At 33.7% G+C, this 18,956-nt stretch overlaps 1 protein-coding gene and 1 long non-coding RNA gene across 6 annotated transcripts; both read right to left on the reverse strand.

The window, feature by feature from the left end:
* Positions 1-2,599: 2,599 nt before the first annotated feature.
* LOC110918131 lies at positions 2,600-6,359 on the reverse strand. Of its 2 annotated transcripts, XR_002581092.2 has the most exons (4): positions 6,221-6,359; positions 3,912-3,996; positions 3,512-3,602; positions 2,600-2,811 (listed from the first exon to the last, which is right to left on the reverse strand). It is a non-coding gene; the product is annotated as an uncharacterized LOC110918131 (long non-coding RNA). The 2 variants fall into 2 exon arrangements; XR_004883608.1 differs by lacking the exon at positions 3,512-3,602.
* A 5,160-nt stretch (positions 6,360-11,519) lies between these two features.
* LOC110917750 (aspartic proteinase A1) lies at positions 11,520-17,993 on the reverse strand. 4 transcript variants are annotated; one of them, XM_022162206.2, is made up of 14 exons: positions 17,838-17,993; positions 16,021-16,401; positions 15,709-15,769; positions 14,023-14,117; positions 13,825-13,937; positions 13,447-13,615; positions 13,310-13,349; positions 13,009-13,073; positions 12,816-12,929; positions 12,653-12,717; positions 12,407-12,563; positions 12,213-12,332; positions 11,928-12,016; positions 11,520-11,786 (listed from the first exon to the last, which is right to left on the reverse strand). In XM_022162206.2, exons 2-14 carry the CDS (start codon positions 16,393-16,395, stop codon positions 11,702-11,704), a joined length of 1,548 nt encoding a protein of 515 aa, XP_022017898.1. In that variant the 5' UTR covers positions 16,396-16,401; positions 17,838-17,993; the 3' UTR covers positions 11,520-11,701. The 4 variants fall into 4 exon arrangements, with proteins under 4 accessions (XP_022017898.1, XP_035841074.1, XP_035841072.1 ...); XM_035985181.1 differs by lacking the exon at positions 17,838-17,993 and adding an exon at positions 17,807-17,830; XM_035985179.1 differs by lacking the exon at positions 17,838-17,993 and adding an exon at positions 17,397-17,761.
* Positions 17,994-18,956: the final 963 nt, after the last annotated feature.

Below are 18,956 nucleotides of genomic sequence, written 5' to 3' on the forward strand. Positions count from 1 at the left end.
TGAGACCAGGGTAAAAATCTAAAACATCATTTTTGTTTATTTTTTACTTTTATAACCAGATGTGTTGCAGGCATCTGAAAATGTTACCCTGGAGTCGGTACACAAGATTGGCAAGCTGGAATGACATACGTGTCCAGATAACACTTTTTAAGTCCTGCATACCCTATTTATTAAGTATTGGGTTAATTGTAATAAATTTTAGTAAATAAATATATAGATTATATAACTAAACACTTGAAGAACTGTTAGGATTTGTTAATTTTGTTGGTTTATAAACTGCTTTCTGATCTATAAAAGGGACAAAACCTACAATTTGAATTTTAGATGTTAAAACTAAATTTATATGTATATGTGTATGTAGTATAATATGTGTATATATATATATATATATATATATATATATATATATAACATCTATTTTACACCATTTAAAACACAATGAAAAAGAAAAAATAAAAAAATTTGAAAACTGTGACGTCTTTTGAAGAGGATTGAGAAACCACACGTCCATAGATTTGAAGTTTTGTGAGACCACATGTGGTGGGGCGCAAACCTCTCTCAAAGCGTCTTAAAAACGTGGGGGAACACTGTACCCTCGGGTGTTTTGGGCCTTTTTTGACTGGTGGTGCTATCACAAAGCGCCGAATGAGGAGTGGACTTTGGTCAAAATAACCATGGTCAAATGGCTAACTTTAAAAAAACCCGGTTTTTGTTTTAAAAATCTATACTATATTCGCACTTTCGTACCGTGTCACGCACTATCTATATCAGTCGTCGTTCCAGAAAAAAACAATAACTATTATGCATGTCGTGCATCGCACGGGTATTCCCCCTAGTGTTATTAATAATCTACAACTAAACGACGTCTGTGGTGATTTTATTTGATATAGTTGTTATGTAGTCGTTATCTATCTCTTTTTGTTTAGTAAATAACTAGCAATTATAAAATGTGGTTAACTAAAACTCAGTTTCTACTTTCTAGAATTTTAAGCTGCACATCTTTTTTAAAAATCACGAAGTAAAATAGATTTCTAATGATGTGTACGTTTAACCGGATAGGAAGACAAGTACTAATTTCATTTTTTCTCATGAGTTAGGTATGCTAAAATGTCTATCTATACTTATACTATAATGTAAAAAAAATGTTAGAGGACTTTGTCATAATTTTAATTTTAAGTCATCTATATAAAAAATGTTAGAGGACTTTGTCATAATTTTAAGTCATCTATTTTTTTATACGTCTCTCTTCTATTTAATTATGTGGGTTAGGATATAATAGAAAGTTTTTTTAGCTAGAAAGGCTAGGAAGTAATCTTGACCATCAATTGATTTAATCAATGGCTAAGATTAAATGAGTGAAATTGAAAATCAAAAAAGAGGCGTGTTGGTTTGTGTAAGGGCATTGTAGTCAATTCAGGACAATAGTTTCGCTCTCCTCCAATTCCCCCTCACTTTTTAAACGTTAATAACTTTTTCATACGACATTATTTTCGAAAACTCAGTTACGTAAAACGCAATGGAAAAAACCCAGTTGCGTAAAACGCAATGGAAAAAAACGTAAAAAATTACTTTTTTCTAAAACGCAATGCACCAAAAACACAAATAAATGTCTTATTTCTAAAACGCAATGGCCAGAAAACACTTAAAATGTCTTTTTTCTAAAACGCAATGGCCTAAAAACACAAAAGAAAGTGTACTTTCTAAAACGCAATGGACTGAAAACACATAAAAATGTGTTTTACCTAAAACGCAATGCACAAAAAACACAAAGAAATGTCTTATTTCTAAAACGCAATGGCCAGAAAACACTTAAAAATGTCTTTTTTTCTAAAACGCAATGGACTGAAAACACATAAAAATGTGTTTTATCTAAAACGCAATGGATTAAAAGCAGTTCAAAAATGTGTTTTTCTAAAACGCAATGGCCAGAAAACACACAAAAATGTCTTATTTATAAAACGCAATGACCTAAAAACACAAAAAAAAGTGTTCTGTCTAAAACGCAATGGACCAAAAATATGAAAAATGAATATTCCTAAAACACAGTGGACAAAAAAAAAACAAAAATAATATGTTTCTTTATTATATTATAAAACGCAATAAAATAAAAACTAAAAAAATTGGTTTTTCATCCATGGATTAAAAGGCAATGGAGTTTGCTGGCAAAGAAGACAAAATATTCATCCCTAAATATAAAACGTAATGAAGTTTGGTGGCCTAAAAAACAAAATAATCATCACTATAAAAGTATTAACATAGTAAAGGTAGTAATGCAGACCAAAGCAATAAAAAGAAAGGAACAAAAGGAATCTGTGTTTACTATTCAAGAAAGGTATCGTAAATTCTGTTAAACAAATCATATATGAGGGAGAAGACACCATGTAGAATTACAACCCACTTAAAATTTATTTATCAAAACTATAACACAACAGTTAAAAAAACAATTTCACAAATTCTACATAACATGCAAAAGATGCCAAACACGTCAGAGAAAGTTAAGAACCTTAATGGATAAAAACTAGGGTCGGTGTTTTGAAGCATTAAAACATGGAAGAGTATAAAATTGTAAGACCCTTAACAATTAAACATTTCTATACCATTAAAGTAAGCATTTTATAAGAAAAATGCCACTTAATAAAAACTTTTACATTGAAAGTAATTAGACATGTTTAAAACATTCAAACATAGTTAAGAGTGTTTACATAATACACTTTGTATAAACAAACAAGATCAAATGCGGAAGCTTTGTTTAGTCGTGTGTTCGGTTCTTGTTCTTCGCTTGATCGTCATCCGGAGACCCATAACGTTCACCTAAGTTCAAAACCAAAATAAACATTAGTTATGTGGCCCTGAAAACCATTTAAAACAAGTTCCATGATCAAAACAACAATAATTAAAGATTTTTGCTAATTCAGAGGTCCCTCGCGCACCACGAGAGACTTGAGTCACTTTGTCACGGGCCACGACTAGGGTCGCATGACGCGACTGAGATCCCGTCTTGTGGTCGTGTAGCGCGATAGTGCCATTTCGACAGAAGGTTCCTTTTGTTGAGCCGCATTTTACCCAGCTATACATCCTTCCCAACTATTAACTTAAACTTTCATAATTTTCAATCTACAAATCTGTTTTTCGACCTGTTTCTTCCTACGTGATCGTAATTTAGTTCTCCCTCATATAGAGTCATAACCCGATATTTGAATGCACAAAATTCTGGATTTTTAAGCTCTCGGCTTGAAATTCATTTATAACCCTTTTGACCTGTTTCATGATTTATCAAACCACTTGCGTCTAAATTGTTATAAAACCTTGGAATATTTCTTATCTCAGAATCTTTAACTCGTGAGTTATAATTTTCATGAATTATGCGACCAATAATCAAGCTATGCACAATACTTCATTTTGACCCGTTAGAGAGGATTTAATCATTTAAGTTTAAATCCCACTCTCTACTTTCACATGTCATTTTTCTACATTAAGGTATTCACATATCTTCCACCAAATTTACACGTACCTGGCTCGGGTCAAAGTATTGACCCGTTTTAATACCTTGCCTTAATAATTTGCTGATTCATAGCCACGTAAATTCCATAAGCCGTTTTACCCTTTGAGCATTAGACTCGACAAGCACTTGTTAGTCGTTATTCATCAAATGGTGTTAACATTACCATTTGACCTGTTTAGTCTAAACGACCAAACATTTTGCACTTATATTTGAATGGTATTTATTTACCATTTCATTATTTAACCCATTTCGCCCCTTTTTTTGCCATTAAACATGGTTTTTACCCTTTTATTCGTCCCGACCCGTATCATTTCGTGTCGGAACCCATATTTCGGATATAACCTTGGTCGTGTTTATAATCTATAAAGTAAATACGTATCCTAAAAAAAAGGGTGTAAGCTTTACTTACCTCGCGTCCGCGCAAACATTCTTCGCATCCATGATCTGTTTGACCCGTTCCTTTCCAAGCTCTCACCTAGCTTGTTTAGAGTCAACTATATCATAACATCCATAAGATGGTTAGATTGGTCATTCTATATAATGGCCATCACCCTATGGACCCTTTTTTTTACACACTTATCAATCAAAGCATGCCATATATTCAACAACTAGTTTCATACCATAATTATTTTCATTCACTAACCGTTTGACCCGTTAGTGAAATTACTTATATAACAAGTTAGTAAGTGATTTTAAACACTTTAAGCATGTCACATAAAGTGCTATTTATTCCCAACAATCAATACTTCATGCCTAAAGCAAGTATATGCAATCCTATGCCTTTTTCTTGGTTAATAAGAACATTCTTTATGTGCAGCGATTTTATATTTAGCTGCTGTAATTGACCATTTTGACCCGTTTAAAATCTGAATTATATCAACATGTTCAAAGATGGATCGTAGAACACTCCAATACCTTCGCAAGCATATAAGGTACACCTTCTAGCGAATTTTCTATAATTTTATATGATTTTTATAAAATCAGCTCAGCAACTATATTTTCATTTTTCAACAGCTTTCAAGTTCTGAACAACAGGTTTAATTCGCCTTTTTGGCCTATTTAACAACCACATTTGTTTCTTATGATTGAAAACAGCAAAATTTACTTCATAAGCTTTCCGAAAAGGTATAGAACACCCAAATCGGATAAACGGTTGATTTTATATGATTTTTTTAAGATTGGTCAAAATCCATATAAAAAGCTACGGAAATCATGTTTAGGGTCCTTTCAAACTGTGTTTAAAAAAGCGCGCTTGAAGCGAGCTTGAAGTGCTGGAAAAAACGCTTTTTTGGCTCTGAAGCGTTACATTACGTGAAGCGAAGTGAAGCGAGCTTTAAGCGGCGAAGCGATGAAGTTGTGAAGCGACGCTCCAGCCAATCAGATCACCATTTGGGCCATTTTTTAAGCCTAACAGTCTTTACAAGGTACATATCGACCTTATATCGACGATATAGCGACTTCCTATGTGAAATCCGGCGACAAATTCCGGCGACGGGGTTGCTTCAGCCGGAAACAAGGAAGAAGGGGGAAGAAGAAGAAGAAGAGAGATGCGGCTGCGTATCTTTTAGGCTTTTAGGGTTTTTATAAGTTAAGGTTTTTAAACATTTAACCCCTCTATCTTTCATTAGTTTACATTCAGTCCCTGAAACTTCTAACTTTTTACTTAAAAAGTGTAAAGATAGTTTGCCTATTTAAACATTTAACCCCCTCTATCTTCAGTAGTTAACATTTGGTTCTTAAACTTTTTAATTTACGCATAAAAGTACAAAATTAACATTATAAAATACATATATTTAATATGGATAGCTATCTTTTATACATATATATAAAATTAACATTATATATAATTATATATATAATACGGAGCGCTTCGTATACGTGAAGCTCTCGCTTCACGCTTGAAGCTTCGCTTAAAGCTTTTGGAACCAAAACGCCTCGGAGCGCTTCGCGCTTTTTTAAACCAAGCTTTCAAATTCGACCCAAATCATCAAATGCAACCCATTTCCATGGCTAAAACCCTTATTAAACTCTTGGTAATGGTTAGAAACCTATAACACAGTGATTGTAGGCTAAGAGATGTCAAAAACATCATCTATTTCAAGAAGTCATCATATGAATCCTAATTTTACCATCTTCTCAACTTCATCTTTGTCAATTTAAGAACTAGAACTAAAATTAACATATATTCAAGTCCTATTTGGTGATTCTCATACACCATAATGTTTAATTTCATACATATCAAAGATTTATCATAAACCCACTACTCATGAAATCATCAAATCAAGCTCTACATACGAACTAGTAGACAACACGGTTTCACTTAGTCATTTTAACGGGCACCTTGTGGGCATGATTTTTATACCTCTTCTATTTAGTTCATGGCTAATCTTTTTAACCAAGTTTCAATCATTAAATCAAACCCTTATGTCTAGCACTCATGAACAATATCAAATCTTGCATCATAACATCAATTTTTCACAATCTAGCATACAAATTCTTGTGTTCATCACTTTGTTCTAAAAACCCACTACACACATATATGGGTGATTATCAATTTCATAATTTTTATCACTATATCATCAAACTTTTAACTAGGGTTTGTTCCTAGACATGGTTTCAACATAACAACACTCATACATTCAACATTCAAGCATGAATTTCAATTATGAGTGTTTATCGAAATTTCAAGATAACACCAAATGATGAAATTGAACATACCTTGTGATCTCCTAAGCTTGGTGATCACGAATTTAGTTAAACCCCCAAAATCTTGGCTTGATTTCCCTTGATTTTGATCCAATTTGTGAGTTTAGGGTTCACTTGGAAGAACCCTTTTTTGCTCATGTGAAGATGTCGGCCAAACACACCTTTTTGTGTGTGTTTTGGTTTTTTTTTCTTTTAATTAAACTTCATTCACATTTTGCCCCTTTTAGTCCCTCTAGTTTCGATTTTGTAAAAAGGCTACTAGTTCATGCTTCTGTATTGTTTTAATACAATTTAATTGTCCATTATAATAAAACGGGTTATGACTCCCCTGAACCCACTAATTAACTAGGTTAATCTTTCCTAGTTACTTAGTGGGTTCAGGGGAGTCATAACCCGTTTTATTTTTAAGCCCCGTTAACTCGGGCTTCTTATAAACTTTGTTTTCTCAAAGCGTTTATTCTTTTTTTATTAATATAGGATTATTTATTTAAATCCAAATAATTACCGGGTTAATTATTTTTTTTTATCACTCACGGTATTTACCCGTTCATTAATATTAACGTGGTTTGATTAACAAACCCGTTTTTGGGGTGTTACAAAAATATTGATTAAAACGCAATGAAGCTTGTTGGCAAAAAACAACAATAATACTTTTTGGTTTTTGGCTTTTTCAACTTCCTTCATCCCTAGATATAAAACGCAATGAAGCTTGCCAGCAAAAAACAAAATATTCATCCAAAGATATAAAACGTAATGAACCATGTAAACCCTTAAAAATTTTCAGTTTTGTGTTTTTTTTGTTGCTGTTGATAACGAAATTGAGATAGAGATATAGATAGAAGAGGGAAGAGTACCAGAGAACTGCTAGATCGCCGTAGATGTACGCTAGAATGAGGTGATAGGTGTGGTGGTGGTGGTGGTGACGTCTTCGAACCAACGGTATTGCAAGACATAGTGGAGAGAACGATGGGGAGGGTTGTGGAGGCGTTGGGCGATGGAGTGGTGGGGGTGGGAGGTGGAGGTGGTGGTGGTGGTGGTGTGAAATGTAAAAAAGAACGCAATAGGGTTTTTTTTTTCAGATCTAGGTTTCATAAGATTAATTTGTGATTGACTAAAATACCCCTCCTTGTGATTTTTATCTTTGTCATGTGTCACTCTATTATTGCTTCCTATCCTTGCTAGCCAAATTAAACTTCCTATTTGATCATCTCTCTTAATTATGTAAAACTATTATTTAACTATTTATAATTATTATTTTCCAAATAAACTTTTCATTTTACTTAAAAACTTATATTTAAATCTCTAAATATCCCGAAATTTAAAATTATATTTGTTAAAATATTATAAAATAAAAAATAATGATAATATTATTTTTCTAGGCGATTTCTATTTAAATTCAAATATTTAATGTGATTTAATAGTTGAATAGTTGAATGGTAAATATGCCATAAAAACCGGTGATATTAAAAAATCGAAATTTTAGTCCTTATTTTTTTATAGGTACTAATATTTTTATTTTCTATATATTTATAATTGTAATTTAAATTAACTTAACTATCTTAATGTGATATTTAAGGAAGTACCTACACTTTAGTTGAATTAATATTTATAAATTTATAAAAGAAAAAGTTTATACATAGCTGAAAGAGTAAACTGCTATTTTGGTCTCTGAGGTTTGGACAGTTTTGCCTTTTAGTCCAAAACTTTCATTTTGGTCCCTGTGGTTTCAGTTTTGTGTCATTTTAGTCCAAAAGTGAATTCAGCTCATATTCCTCAAATTAAATCCTTGTTTTTTGTCCTTATCTTCAGGGGTAAATTGGTCATTATCATTTTATTATAACTGATTATTAGTTAATAATAAAACTAAATAAAAAAATCTTCATCTCCCCCAAATGAGTCACAAGCAAACCCTAATCCAAACCCCAATTCTCTACAACCATCATCTTCTCCACCCCATTCTCCTCTCTGCAACCATCATCTTCTACACCCCATTCTCCGCCACACCCACCATGTTCCACCACCACCCACCTCCCACAACCACCCGCCCCTAACCCACGAGTTTGTTCCGGCACCCAAATCATCAAAATAATCATCAAACAGAGTATCATCATCATCATCATCATCATCATCATCATCATCATCATCATCATCATCATCATCTCTTCTCCAACACGACTCTCTTCTAACAAATGAAAATCTACGGTCGCAATTTTCTTTCTATCACCCACTCTGACTTCTTCTCCAATAACAACAACCTTAATCACTTAACAAAAAAATTGATCTTCTTTTACATTTATTTTCTACGCGAAAAGCTTCTACAATTTAACAACAAAAACTGCACCTTCAAATTCAGATCTAGAACTTCCCAAAAACAAATCTAAATTTGTTTTTTTTTCCTCGAAATCTCTGAAACAAATTGTTACAACACCAACTCAGATTTAATAGTGCCTGAGATTGAAGCTACAATTCAGATTTGAAATGAAAAAAAAAACTCATAACAGTTTCGTTGTACTTGGATTTCAATGAGTTGAGATGTGTTTTTCAATGAAATTCAAGGAAACAGATTTACCAAAACAAATCGAAACATGCTTAAAATCAAAGAAACATGTTTAAACTTGTTAAAATCACACCGAACTGATAAAAAAACACACCGAAACACACTGAGTCAAATCGAAACTTGATCGAATCAGTCCGTATGTGATCTAAAACCAGCAGAAATGTTCACACTCGATGAGATATATGCCGAAACAGTCCCATTAGAGGTGGTGGTGGATGTTATCCGGTTGGTGGTGGGTGTTTGATTAAGTTCTGTGTGTGTGGTGATAGAGTTTAGAGAGAGAGAGAGAGAGAGTAGAAGAGAGACTGAGTTTTAGTTTTTATAATTTAGTTTTATTAATTATAATTGATAATCAGTTATAATAAAACGTAAATGACTAAAATACCCCTGAGGAAAAGGACAAAAGTTGAGGGTTTAATTAGGGGAATCTGGTTTGTTTTCATTTTTGGAACAAATGGCAACAAAACTGAAACCACAGCGACCCAATTGCAAAAAGTTTAATATTTGGACTAAAGTAGCAAAATTGACCAAACCATAAAGACCAAAATGGCATTTACTCTAAAAGTTTTATTCAGTAACTATTCCGAAGTTATAACGTTGATGAAAACACATACAGTAGAAACTCGATAAATTAATACTCGATTATTTAATAAACTCTCTAAGATAATATTTTTTACCGGTCCCGACTCGGGGATAGGGTGCTAAATTAATAATTCGCTAAAATTATAAGATAATACATTTTTGATAATTTCTTTAGACCCCATATAAAATATAAATTAACAATTCCTTATATATAGCATATTACATGAATGATTTATGAGGTTTCTTGAAAAAATGACTCAATTGTCTTTTGTTTTTTGTTGAAATCAATTTCCCCTTGAATCTCGTCTCTATTTTGATCTTGTATTTATATAGAAAATATTTTTAATGTCTATAAAGTGATACATTGAACACAAGAAGCATAGTAAGGTGGGAGATTGAAGGTTTCTTTCAAATTGGGCCGTTCATTTGATATACATGCATTGTATACAATAATTAAGTGGAAGCTTGAAAGGTGTTTGTAAACTAAGTATTCTACTATAAATTAATAAAATATTAATTAATATATAAATTAATAATTATTAATTTATCAATTAATTAATAACTCTTTTAATTAATAAATTTTGGTGGTCCCAAGCGTATTATTTTATAGAGTTTCTACTGTATTTAAAAAATATTAGGAAACTGAAAGGAATTCAGTAACTATTTCAAAATTAAAGCCCAAAGAAATTGGGCTCGGGGTTTTGACCAGGACTGGAGCAATCAGGACTCATTTCAGGTTTGGTTTTTATTGGTTTGAAACCGAAGAATATTAAAACCCTCTTAATACATACACATAGCCATAAGCCCATGTAACCAAAATGTAGTATTTATTTCAGGAGCTTTTTCCAAGAGGAAAGATCTATGTACATATTATTTTTCTGTCTCCACCAAAGCGCGTTTATCCATGTGAGGGCAAAATGAAGCCCCATTTTATAAACTAAAAACAATAATATGTAATCACTCATGATCTTATCTATTTTCCATTGTAGTTCTAAGTATGATTTACATCCAATATATTTCTATAAACTTAATGAATGATTTAGATCAATACAACACATCATCGACACAGGTTAGTAAATATATAAACTTATGTTTGGTTTTGTACTTTATTGAATTTTGTTAACTATGTGTGTATATGTCAAAAAAAAATTATCAATACATTATGTTTGGTTTTGTACTTTTAGGCAGATGTTAGGATGCTAGTTTAACTCATGCAGAGAAAAAGATAGATTTATAACAATTATGTTATCAGATTTTTCATAAACTAATATATTTCTTTTTTCTGGTAAACCGCACGATAGGGAACGAGGTATGATCAGTTGTTGCCTGTTGGTAACCCACAACTATGGAGGAGAGTAATGGATGCCAGAAGGGGGCCACCTCTTTTGGAACCACTGCCTGCTATGTAATCATTGGCGATGTCGTTACTTCTAGCACTGTTAGGTCTTACACTATTGTTCATTCTGCAAAGGGATGCAATGCAATTATTTTATATAACTAAATTATCTTTATACCGTCAACAAACTACTAATCATTTGTTTGATGTTTGTAGATTTCGTCTTACAACAAAACCTGGAGGTCATGCGGGAGGATCAAGAGGCATGGGACGCAACGATTCAGCTGCAGGGGGAGAATGGGCGAATTCAAGCACTAAGAAGTTCCAAGAATTGCTCAACAACAGTTAGAAATTTTTAGGTATATACGTTTTCGACCTCCCCGGTTTTATAGGAATTTTTAGGTCCTACTTAGCATATTTCTTATTGTATCGATTATTAACATATTTGTTTGCATATTATTATAGATTTTGATCGTAATGAGATTTGGTTTTGGCAATATTTATGACTCTTTAGAGCATGTTATTTATATTTACAGGAAACCGACAACATTTATTAATTTATAATTAAAAAAAGAAATCACCGATGGAGACATTCGTCTTTAGTAAGTCAGTAATACTCCATCGGTGACCACTCATTAAATCATTTGTCATTGGTCCATCGGTAATATTTACATGTGATCTTCTAGTAAGTTTACTCAACAATATGTCAGTGGTAGCCTTCGTCTGTATCCCCCAATGGTCGAGATCAAATATTAACTTGCAAGTATGACGTGTATATGGTCGAGATCAAATATTAACTTGAATGATCCGCTGTCTACTATGCCAACAAATGCATGTATCAAGCAATTGTAATAACACATTCTGATCGACGACAGCACGTAGAACAACGTATTTACACGCAAGTCCTTTAAAGCACTTGAAACAAGTTACTATTATTAAACATAACACTTTTCCATGACCCAAACAAAGAAAGTAGGTTCATCAGAACTAGTACCACCTTTTATTATGATATCCCGTTCTATACCGCTTGTGCGAATCCAACTCGCGCATTACCATAGTCGAATATGGTGTGGTAAGGACGCATAAAAGTGTCTCCCAGTATCCTGTGTGTCATCATTAACCAAGCAAAGCCAGTTACAAACTTGAGTTTGAAACATGAATATGTTTAAATATCTTAACTCGGAAGTAGAACGTTAGCGGAATGGCCAAACCCGACCCGGCCAGTTTATAATAAACAGACGTACCAGAGCGGGCCACGTGGAGGAGGGATATCCAATGCAATGAAACCACTAATGCAACGTGTACTTGCGCCTTCACCAACCTTAAGTATGTACTGCAAAACAAACCAAAAATTTAGGAGACATATAAGATCAAAAAAATATATATTTTGGTGACAACTCGTTACAGGTAAAATCACGGGACCCCATCCATACCCTGCTTACCAGAATCGGGTCAATAGCAGAAAAACAGTACCAGATTTTATATAATGTAATTTGACTTAGGAATTACGAGTTGATGTAGAATAATACCTGATCAGGAGAAAGTTCAAATTCTTTGCCACCAATGGTAAATGAGATAGTAGGCAAAGACGTAATTTTAGCGCAGTCAACTGACGACTGTCCCAACGGACTCTGTATCACAGTACAAAGCTGCAACTTTGGGTTTGGTATATAATAATCGACAAACGTACTTACACGAAAATGAGAAATTAAAAATAACTCACATCACTGCCCAAACCTAAAATGCTGTCTCGGGTGTGATTCTTCACCAGCTCTTTATGCGTCCAGGAAACTATCATCTTACACGCGGTGCATGGCGGGGTGTCCTCAATTCCAGATGATACATCCTCACTCCTATCTACAACACTCTTAATGCCAATGCTGCATATCATACAAGATTTATTTATATATTTGCAAGTATATATGGGATTAATAATTTTTTAAACAGAAATAATGCTTAGAAATCTGACCTAGATACACCAACTTGTCGAGGACAGGCTCCAATACGGGCACAAACCTGTGTTGCATTTCCAACCTATTGTGAAGGAATATTAATAACACGATAAGTACGAAACTAGAACATTTAGGTAAAATTTAAATGTAATGAGTAACTAGGGAAGTTTTTTTTTTCACCGATGTTGCAAGTTGGTCAAACACATGGCTTCCAAAAAATCTAACCGCTTTCTGACATTGCTCGTTAAGATATCCTGTAGCTCCGATGGCATCATTTATTTGCTTGATCACCTCCTAAAAGACAAAAGAACCTATTTAAGATACTAAGTTAGATAATGGGTTGTAGAATATCAAGAAACGGGATATTAGAAACCGATGGGCCTGCTATTAATGAAGTTCCTGAATCTGCAATGGCTGAACATCCACTCGTGCAAAACCCTGAAAGAAACCACAGTGTGTTATGCAAGTTCCCATAAAGGAAACTCATACGCCCCACTCGTACTAACGAGTGGGACCAAGTGGCCTTCAAGGGGTTAAGGTAGGAAACCAATGTAAACTGGATTCGAACTTGAAACCTTTGCAAGAGGGGAGTCAGTCGCTTACCATTGTCCCCCTTGAAGGTTGCAAGATTCAATGTTATTTATAGTTATTAATAATCTTCATTGATTTCTTACCGGTTGGTTTTCCACCTACAAGAACATCTCCCATATCGAACTATCAATGAAAAAACAAGAAAAATATTAGAATACATTCATGCAAATATTTGAATACACTTTTTGAGAAAATTAGTTTTTAACCAATAATTAATTACCTGCCAATAACCCTTTTGTGTGACTGGAACATAAGTATGCTCACCAGTGAAGTGTTTCGGATCAACACCACCAAACACGATTTCACCTCCTTCTCCATCTTCAGATTTCCGGTTCAACCAAAAGGAAAACACCTGATCCTTAACTAGATGTTGATTCACCATGTTCTCCCTGTAAACCAATTTCAACTCAAATACGCGTGGGCTTATTGATTTTTTACATAGCGGGTCGACAATGTAAAAATTGAAAATATTAGATAAATATGAAACCAAGTAGAATAAAGTACCTTATTAAAAAAACATAAGATTATTAGTTTCTAAATAGTTTTGTAATTATATTTAACATATTGATCATTCATGAATCAAAACAAATAAACATACCACACCGGGACAGCATCGCCAATAGAGATTTCCTTGAATCCGAGCCCAAGGATACCATCAAACCTCCCTGCTAAAAATGTCACACCAGGCTCCCGTGTTGCCTCGATGAACATCTAATTAAAGATCATGTATTTCAAACTATTTTTAATTAACTTTTTGTAACCGGCAAGCTCAGAACAATTAAAGTTGTAAATTCACCTGATCATTGACAACAAGATCACCAACTTGGACATTGTCTTCACTAAAATATCCAGATATTGATCCAGTACCATAATGGATAGCAGCAGGTTTCCCTTCAAGACACCGAAAAATAGTCAGAAAAAATATTCAAAAATCAGATGTTTAAAAGAATTGAATATGTTCTAAATGCACCTACATTGTATCTAACAAAAGAATGGGTCAAACTAGTAAAGTAAAACTTTTAGTTAGAAATGAAATGGTCGAATATCCACCAAAGCATGTTCAAATGCTTACAAGTTACATCCCTAAACCTTTTTATTTTAAATCAGATTGTTATTGTAATTATGTTGCATACATACACCTTTTATTGAAGTGATAAAAATTGGATAAATAAAGATTTAACAAGTCATCCCAGCCGGTTTTTACCCATTACACACTCTGCCCATTTGCCGTTGGTACATCTGATAAGATCATTTGGTATAGAACATCCTTTTACGTTGTTTTCCGTATCAAATGGTATTTTAGAAATCTTAAGAAATAATAAATGTTGTAAAACAAGGTCTCGGAGGCCGAGTAGTCACTACAACGTGTTGGAAATATTGAAGGTGAATATACAAGTTGGTATGTTTCCTCCATCCCACATTGGTGGGGGGAGTGAAGTTTGAGTGGTTTATAAGGGATTACTCCTTATGCGCCACCAAAGTGTTAAATGGGTTCAGAAGTGGACAAAGCCTACACGCGCGCCGAGCCGAGCCGCGAGCTCGCGTTTGAGGCGCACGTACGCACGTCAAAAATAAAAGCCTCCTGCTACCCATTCAAAAATACAATTTCACAGACTTCTGCGTTTTTCTGGTTTCCATTGCTGTTGGAATACCGGATCAGTTCTGCATTTAATCCTGGGAGTTTACGCTGCAGCTCACAGTAATACGAGCGCGTAAAATCCTTTAAGGACAGGAATCATCCGTGCAGTTCGAAGATCGCCTTTCTTAATCGCCAGGTTAGTTTTAATTTTGTGTTCTTTAATTCGTCCGGTAACAGGACAGTCTCCTTCTACCTTTCTTTAATCAGTTTGCTCAAGTTGGAACAAACTGGTTTGGCTGATAACTCGGTAATTAATAAAGTTTGTATTAATTTACTGTTTGATTGAAATATTTTTCAACACAACGTAGGCTGTCGAGATGATTTTCTTTAACTCCGACTACTTACTCATAATCGATTTAACGTGGTCAACCTCGGCCAGAATCGAATCTAGTTGGTCAACACGGGCCGATTTGACTTAAAACAAAAATAAGACATAATTCATACTTCTATCATAATAAAGAATGACTATCATTTTTCAAGGAATGAATATCAATTTTTGAAATATTTAACTATTTGAACAAGTATTTTTTATTTAAATTGATATTCACGTATTTTGTTATAGATATTAGTAAACTTATGATACTTTACATATATATAATTTCCCAAAAACTAATTTCTTTATAATCTAACATGTTTAAGTACTCCCCGAGTACTCTCTGCCTAGGCCGAGTACACGCAACTCCGCCGGTTGACCTGTGAGCATCTAATGACTTCTCCAACCATGAAAATAATCAAACAGTTTCACTTTAATAAAATCATGTCCACTATGAAATGTTAACTAGTGTCATAGCAAAATAAGTCCACACAATAAAAAAGAAAATAGTATACAAGTAATTAACTAACCATTGGCTTTGTAGGTCTGCGACCGACCTGACCTATATCTCGAGTGGAAAAGGCAAGGTAGCTGCAAAAATAAACGTAACTCTTAACACTTAAATTTTCATTCATCATACTCATAGAATTAATTATTGCATGGGCGGCCTTTACACTTGTGCCACCATGTACTTTACTTATTTGTCATTTAGTAAATTTCATTTTACCCTATGTCTATTTTTCTTTTACTTTCGCTAAGCCTATGTAGACCGAATTTCCACCGAAACACAACGCACGGGGACTGTTTCTAGTTAATAACATATCTAATCAACAAAATCTTACCGACAGTCTGCATTTTGAAGATGGCACCCATAAGTTAGAACTTCCGGTGTCAAATACCACAGTAAACTTCTGCGCTGGGGTGCCAATGCCGATCTCACCATAGTATTGAGCATCCATATAGTTCTTTAGTGACACAACATCCGGCTCTTGTGGATCAACAAGATTATCACCACTTTGTTCATAGTTTATAATAGACTCTAATAATGAATCCCCCTCATCCAAATCCAGGTTTGAAGCAATGCTATTGGTATCATCAAATTTTAGTTTTTTTAAATTGACCCTAATGAGCCCATCATTTGATGTCGAAAAGGCCCGAATACACAAAAGGGTTGATAACAAGAGGAAGATTACTAAGATTTCTGATTTACTTTCCATATTCACCTACATGTCAATTCACACATAAAAATTAGCAAAATAAGATAAATTTACAGTAATAATAAGATTCAATAACCTATAAAAGTTTATATTCAAACACATAATCCAACAATTAAATAAACCAAAAGCTTAAAGATTCTTATCACCCTGTTCCAAAATGCAAACCTATTGATTCAATATTTGACTTATCAGAGTCAAACAAGTCAAAATACTGTAACATAAATTAATAAGACCAGGGGATTGCTTTTTCAAGTGAAATATCACAAATTATACTAATAATCACATCAAGAATACACACACCCAATCTCTATTTCCTGAAATTTAACAAAGGACAGAGAAATAGAAGATATACCGCAACAATCATCCCTTAAGCCCATTAAAATTTACTCATTTCTGTATCTTAAAATAATAATAATAATAATAATAATAATAATAATAATAATAATAATAATAATAATAATAATAATAATAATAATAATAATAATAATAATAAGACCACCCGTAGTGGGGCGTGATTTTTTAAAAAAAATTGAAAAAAAACGCCTCCCACCCCATTACACTAGGCGTTACCCGGCGTTTTTTTTTTTTTTTTTTTTTTTGAAAATTTGCATGTGAGCGTTTTAATTAAAACGCAGAAGAGAGATGAGAGATTTTGCATGTGGCCAATGAGATTTTTGCATGTGGTCAATGGTACTGTTTGCTTTTTTGACTAGCCAATCAGCAGCAACTGTTTGCTTTTTAAATTTTTTTTTGTTTAATGATTGGAAGGGGCATTATTAGGCATTATTCCCACTACACCACTTTTGCAATAACGCCCTATGCTGACTGGGATGACACGTGTCGAATAATGCCCCATGGTAGGGGCATTATTTTTCTCTACCACTACGCATGGTCTAATAATAAAATTGATTGCATGCTAGCTCATCAACCCTGAACTTTTCATGGAAAACAACTAAATATTTTTTTTAACGACCAACAAAAATCTAATCACCCGTGTAAACCTGAAGGCAAAAGGACATCTACTCCCACAAACACACACAAAGCTGGTCGGGCCCGACAGCCCATCACCATTTCAGAAGAAACCCACCGCCCAAAGCTCCAATGTGGTAAAATCTCTGGCTCAACCAAGAGCATTTTTGCTCCAGGTAAGACTTGAACCCATGACCTCCACTTTCGAAGATCACGGGCTACGAATACACGATAAGGTTATCGGCGAAAACAACATCTACATAACAAATTAATTCCGCTGAATAAAACGTTAAAGAATCAAGGGTTCGTACAAAATTATTGTTCTATATAATATTAAACTGAAACTGATTGCATGCAACCTCAAAAACCAATCATGTTTTAATGAAAAAACACATAGCACCAATGAACTAATTTCAACATATATTAATTAAGTCTATGAAACCTGAAGATCACAAGGAATTAAAGGAACATACCTGTGAGCTGATGATCAACTTGAAAGATATAAATTCACAAGAGAATTTAGAGTGACTGCATATATAACTGACGGAATGCGCACCGTTGGATCAATACGTTACGCGATCTTGTCCGTTTGTTGAAGATGCAACGTGTGTGTCATGGTGCTGCAATCTTTGGTCGTTTGTCTAAACCAGTACTTATGGTTTGGAAAGTAACAACTTTGGCCTTGATTTTATTTAAACATATTTTATCAAGGGTGTAAACGAGCCGAGTCGATCGTGAGTTACTCGAGATTGGTTTTGTAAAAGCTTGAATCAAGCTTAGAATATACAAGCTTGAGCTTGACAATAAGTTTATTTAATTAATAGATGAGGCCGAACCCGAGTTTATCGAGTTGAAGTAGGCTCGCGAGTTTAAAAAAGCCGATTATTTAAATATTTTTAAATTAATATATTAAATATGTATTTACGTTATAATTACTAGTTTTTCCACTATTAGTTATCAACTTTCTAGTCTCCTCTAATATTACTATTCAATTTTATTTTGTTTATGTTGGTTGATTTCTGTTTTAATCTGCTTTGATTGGTTGATTTGTGGTTTTCGATCGAACAACATCGGTACCGGTATTGTTACTACCGGAACCTTAACTGATATTCGTTTCTATGGTTTTCTACTGGTTTAAAACATGTGCCGAAATCATTTCGTCATACCATGACTTTATTTTTTGGGGGTTTTATTTTTCGGTTAATATACCAAGTGTCAATACCATAATGAATTGAATCGATACCAAGCGAGTACCCGTCGCAGCGGGTGAGAGAATTTTACTAGCTTTCATTAATCTGTATCATATCGTTATATATTGTCAAATTGGCCAGGCATGTGATATATTATATAACGTAGAAAATGACAATTGAAATAAACCTAAAGGGCGTAAATTGTAAAAATGAAAACAATTCATAAGCAAAACATGTACATGTGTAGACAACAATTCATAAGCAAAACATGTACATGCATAGACACAAGAATATCGTGAAAAAAAAAAAAAAAAAAAAAAAACCCTGAAAAATGGTAGGGTGATAAGGATATATAACGTGACCGAAGATTACACTTAATCCAGCGAAAAAGTTATAACCGTA

Source organism: Helianthus annuus, chromosome 16 (assembly GCF_002127325.2).
Source record: "Helianthus annuus cultivar XRQ/B chromosome 16, HanXRQr2.0-SUNRISE, whole genome shotgun sequence".
NCBI lineage: Eukaryota > Viridiplantae > Streptophyta > Magnoliopsida > Asterales > Asteraceae > Helianthus > Helianthus annuus.

Excerpts from the sequence above, each read along its gene's own strand:
- LOC110917750 (XM_035985179.1), bottom strand. Across the intron at positions 14,118-15,708 it reads GCAGACCTACAAAGCCAATG|GGAAACCTGCTGCTATCCAT; the intron begins GTTAGTTAATTA and ends GGTGTCTTGAAG. Across the intron at positions 12,718-12,815 it reads TTGACCAACTTGCAACATCG|GTTGGAAATGCAACACAGGT; the intron begins GTGAAAAAAAAA and ends CCTTCACAATAG.